The sequence below is a fragment of the Sinocyclocheilus anshuiensis genome, unplaced genomic scaffold (genome assembly GCF_001515605.1).
Source record: "Sinocyclocheilus anshuiensis isolate Anshui unplaced genomic scaffold, SAMN03320099.WGS_v1.1 scaffold407, whole genome shotgun sequence".
NCBI lineage: Eukaryota > Metazoa > Chordata > Actinopteri > Cypriniformes > Cyprinidae > Sinocyclocheilus > Sinocyclocheilus anshuiensis.
The window spans coordinates 68,459-73,070 of record NW_015552593.1 but is presented as its reverse complement, the minus strand read 5'-3'; the positions used below and the strand labels follow the sequence as shown (position 1 = coordinate 73,070).

The 4,612-nt window shown below is 38.4% G+C and overlaps 1 protein-coding gene across 4 annotated transcripts in view; it reads left to right on the top strand.

Annotated features, from left to right (window-relative positions):
- Positions 1-121: 121 nt before the first annotated feature.
- Positions 122-4,612, top strand: part of ide (insulin-degrading enzyme) — a 23,958-nt gene continuing 19,467 nt past the window's right edge. For 2 of the 4 annotated variants that reach the window (XM_016456509.1, XM_016456508.1), the window contains exons 1-5: positions 122-201; positions 350-490; positions 1,277-1,461; positions 2,877-3,084; positions 4,159-4,328. In XM_016456509.1, coding sequence (XP_016311995.1) covers positions 456-490; positions 1,277-1,461; positions 2,877-3,084; positions 4,159-4,328 — 598 coding nt within the window. In that variant the 5' untranslated portion in view covers positions 122-201; positions 350-455. The remainder of the gene's footprint in view (positions 202-349; positions 491-1,276; positions 1,462-2,876; positions 3,085-4,158; positions 4,329-4,612) is intronic. The other 2 variants (XM_016456510.1, XM_016456511.1) reach the window with 2 other exon arrangements.

Below are 4,612 nucleotides of genomic sequence, written 5' to 3'. Positions count from 1 at the left end.
TATACACACACACACACACACACATAATCAGAGAGAGAGAGAGAGAGAGATGGACAGCTGGACGCTTAAATAAATCAGGGGTCTCTTTAAATACTCAACTTGCTCGCTACTAAACCTGGATGTGGGCGTGGCCCGATTCATAACGTCAAGCGTCGGCAAGGCGTGACTAAGCAATTCCAACCACTTCAGCGAAACAAATGGGTATTTCAAACATTTTTGATAACAATGTATGTTCCACGTGCGTGTATACATATATGTAATGGTTAATATCTCATATTAAATGTAAATTAATCAACGGCGCGTAAAAGCGGCCTGCGGCTGATCTGAGTTTGATTGGTTTTGTCTGCAGAAATCATGGCGTCCTGACGGCTTCGGCAGAGTTTTGTTATCCAGTACTGAAGTATGCAGAAATGTGCTAGCCGGTGGGCCTTTACAGCGAGTTTTCTTCCGATTTTATGATACTAACCACTGTTTTCATTCGAACTATTAGGTAAGTGTCAAATATGTGTTTTGTTTTTTGTGTTCGTTCAGCGGCGGCCCGATTCGCTGGCGTCGCGCGCGATAGCATTAGCTCATGACACGATAATGATAATGTTTCAACATATTTTTTGTTTAAATTCTGAAAATGTTTGAGTCTTCAATTTCTCGTTTGTTTTTAATGTAACTCAACAGTAAGTCAATTTAAAACTTAAAGCCCCACGAAAACGCTGAAAGACGACTGGACTGTTTAGATTTAAGTTAGACTTAAACTGAACATACGCATAACTAAATCACTTAAACTAAAGTAACGTGAAATAATCTACAACCTAATCTCAATTTACTTTTAAACTAATCGGTCTAAATGTATACTTCAACCAAGACAATTTCGCTTAAACTGAGACTAAACATGCACTTGAACTAAACCACTAATGCAGCTACATTAGTGGTTTAGTTCAAGTGCAAGTTTAGTCTCAACTGAACTTAAGTTTCAAGTAAGCTAATAGACTAAACGTACACTTAAAGTACAGTTAGGCTAAGGTAATACTTTCAAACTAAATCTAGCACTTCAATTATTTAACGGACTGAGCCTAATTTTAATTAAAGTGTAACATTTTAAACTAAATGACGTTTTAATTCACATTCTGATCTAAATGGTTTCTGTATGTCTGACTGATTGTGAAATCTACTTGACATGTGGAGTGTGTCTGCCCATTGAAATTCCTCCTTATAGGAAGTCATTCATTAAGAGTTTGTTTGATAATGCCTGGCCTCTTAACTTTGTCTTTTGTTTATCCAGACGTATTTCAACTCTGTCCATCAGAATGAGTGATCCGGCTGTAAAGAGGGTAGTGAGTGATATCAATCGCTCTCCAGAAGACAAACGGGAGTATCGAGGACTTGAGTTTACAAATGGGCTGAAAGCCGTTCTCATCAGTGACCCCACCACTGACAAATCATCAGCCGCACTGGATGTCCACATAGGTAAACGGAAAGAGTTTTCTTTACTGTTTGCTCCGTTTTGCATACATCTCTCTACTTGCTGCTTTCTGATCCCTTCTATTTTAATGCAGGTTATTTATTACTAACCTGAAGGACATCTTCATTATTGGCCATCAATAACTACGTTTTAACGGAATTGATTGGGTGGCCTCTGTCTCTCTCTGTAGCTTTCCACTTCACTAAAAGCAACTTTTAATAGTCCAGACCTTGTCGGCATGCCCTTGTCTTGGTTTTGTGTCTTTGTTGCAGAGAGAAACTCAAAGCCCACGAGAGTTTTGAATAATTTTGTTTCTGAACAGACCACTCTGTACAAGTCATTGAAGGCTTCCTTGTGTCACTTTGCATCTTTTCAGCCCTTTATTTAAGAAAAAAATTAACTTTAAACAATTCATTTGAATAACAGCTGGAGCACCACCCAGTGTGTCAGCACAGACTTATGGGGGGGCTTAACTAATGCCCGAAAGTGCAGCTTTCAACAACCCAAACACTTGAGAAAGCAGGAGGTTAAGAAAAAAAAAAAGTCCATTGAATGAAATGTTGAAATGGTGTAAGTAGACATGTGGATTAGATATAAAAATGTCATTGCGTTTCTTTAATGCTCACTTATTACACTTTAAAAGAGCCTTTTGATAATACGACAAGAATCACATTTGAATTCATTTGAGGTTGTTTTTTTGTTTCTTTCTTTTCTAAGGCTTTATTCATGCTGAACACTATTCCAATTAGTTTTCAAATCTAAAAAGGACCAAAGGACCGGCTCAACAAACTGATTCGGTCATTTGAACAGTGACACAATGCTATTAGTGGCCCTTATTAATGAAAAACAAAAATAATTTGTTTATATCATTGATTATTTCAATGTAACAATGTTTTACAGGGGATTTGTGCAAATTTATTCTGCTTGTGTAGCATGAATTTGTTTTTTGAAAATACGTTAATTTTCAACAGTTTGAGTTGAAATACTGATTCTAATTAAAATTGTCCTATTGATTTGAGTAACTTGGTTTTGCAAGCATTTTCTCCAGGATCACTAGAAAGTTACAGGCAGGTGAATTTGATCAAGGTTTGAGTTAAACTCTGCAGGAAAGTGGGCCTTGAGGGCTGTAGTTGAGAACCCTTGCTCCAAAGACTTGGGAGACCCATCTGTCTGACTAATATATTATGGTAGAGCTGGTTGTTTAAGTGTTCTAATGCCTTTAGTACTGTAGCAAACCATGCAGACCTTTGTGTAACTAAGGATTTAAGCATGAGGATCTTGAATATGCCTGAATCTGTCATCCAGTGAAGTCGGCTCGATTTACAAGTTTGTCAAGCACTCGTTTTGTGTCAGAGTGCAAACTGTCAGTATTTTCTTGCGCTACTTAATCCCCTGCTTTTCTTCTCTTACTATCCTGCAGGTTCTTTGTCAGATCCCGAGAACATTTCAGGACTGGCCCACTTCTGTGAGCACATGCTGTTTCTGGGAACCGAGAAGTACCCCAAAGAGAACGAGTACAGCCAGTTTTTGAGCGAGCACGCCGGCAGCTCCAATGCCTTCACCAGTGGAGAGCACACCAATTACTACTTTGATGTATCCCATGAGCATCTACAAGGGGCTTTAGACAGGTAAATGAATCCAAAAAAAGAGCAATTGGTGAATTATTAAAGAGCCATCTGGAATGCTGGTCTGTTTTAGATGCTGAAGAGTGACGTGTGCACTGTTTGAACTTATGAAAAGGTGAACAGGGTTTAGACCTTCAGGTGTCAAGATGCCGTTCGGTGTGGAGTTACATGTCCAGGAGGAATCGGGTTGCTGGGATATAGAGAGAAGAGTTTCCCCCTGAGCCCATCTGCTTCTGTGCCCCAAAACACCACCTGCTCATTGAAACATTTGAATGATTCATGATTAATCTCCAAAAACTGGGTCATGACTCAGAATTTTGCAAACATATCAGACTGGACACTTTAGAAAGCACTTAGTGAGTGTTTGACGGGTAGGAATGTGTAGGATGCATTTTGAGGGTGTTTAAAAAGCTGAGGTAATCAGACATCAGCGACCACTGGAAATCAATCGGACATGTAGCAAATTGGATTTCTAAAAGCACACCTGTACCCGCCTCTCTAAAATTCTCATTGGTCAGCAGATGAATATGTAAATGTGTTGTGTAGCAAAGGTTCATATTCCTAACTGTGGTTTGCAATACAGAATGTCACTTTTGCAAACTGAATTGCATGTTTTGCAATACATAATCCTTGTTGGAAGTCATTGGATTCATTTGAGCTTTGATGCATCTTAAACTCTAGTTTGTTGGTGCACTTAAGCTTGCCATTTGTCCTTTTTAATGTCAGATTATAGTGGGATTATGGCAACTCATAAAGGCTGTGAAAGGGTGTATTTTATTTCAAATAAATATTTTGACCCTATTCCATATTTTAGGTATTTTGTCCCTTGCATATTTATAGTAAACAGTTCAGACCACCATGTTACTTGCAGCAGTGTTACTCTCATTGTGTACATTTAATTTGCATGGCAGTTGCTCTTCGTGTGAATTTGCATGTTTTTAATTTCAGATTTTATTTATGCAAATAACTTTTAACAGGAACAAGTAGTGTTCTGCAGCTGTAGGCTGACATTGATTGTTTAAACAAGCTTTATCTAAACAGTGCATTAAATGGTGTTTGACTGACATTGTCTCATAGATTTGCCCAGTTCTTTCTCTGTCCACTGTTTGATGAGAGCTGTAAGGACCGAGAGGTGAACGCAGTGGATTCGGAACATGAGAAGAATCTCATGAATGACGCATGGCGGCTGTTTCAGTTGGAGAAAGCTACTGGGAACCCTAAACATCCTTTTAGCAAATTTGGCACTGGTATGGAAATGCTTCACGCCTGATTAAATCTCTTTCATGTAGATACTTTCCCATTATCTCTGTTTGTAGACCTAAGATCTTTTGAAACATGCCTTTTTCCCATCATGGGGTGCCGTAAATGTTATCTATACTTCATTCTCAGTGAAGGACAGTAGAAAGCTAGAGGATAATGTCTAGATCAATTTAGTCTAATCTTCTTTGAGAATAATAGCCAGATGGTGGCGGTCTTGAGTTATATAAGGCTTGCTTGCACTTAAAAAAAAAAAAAAAAAAAAAGGGGATTT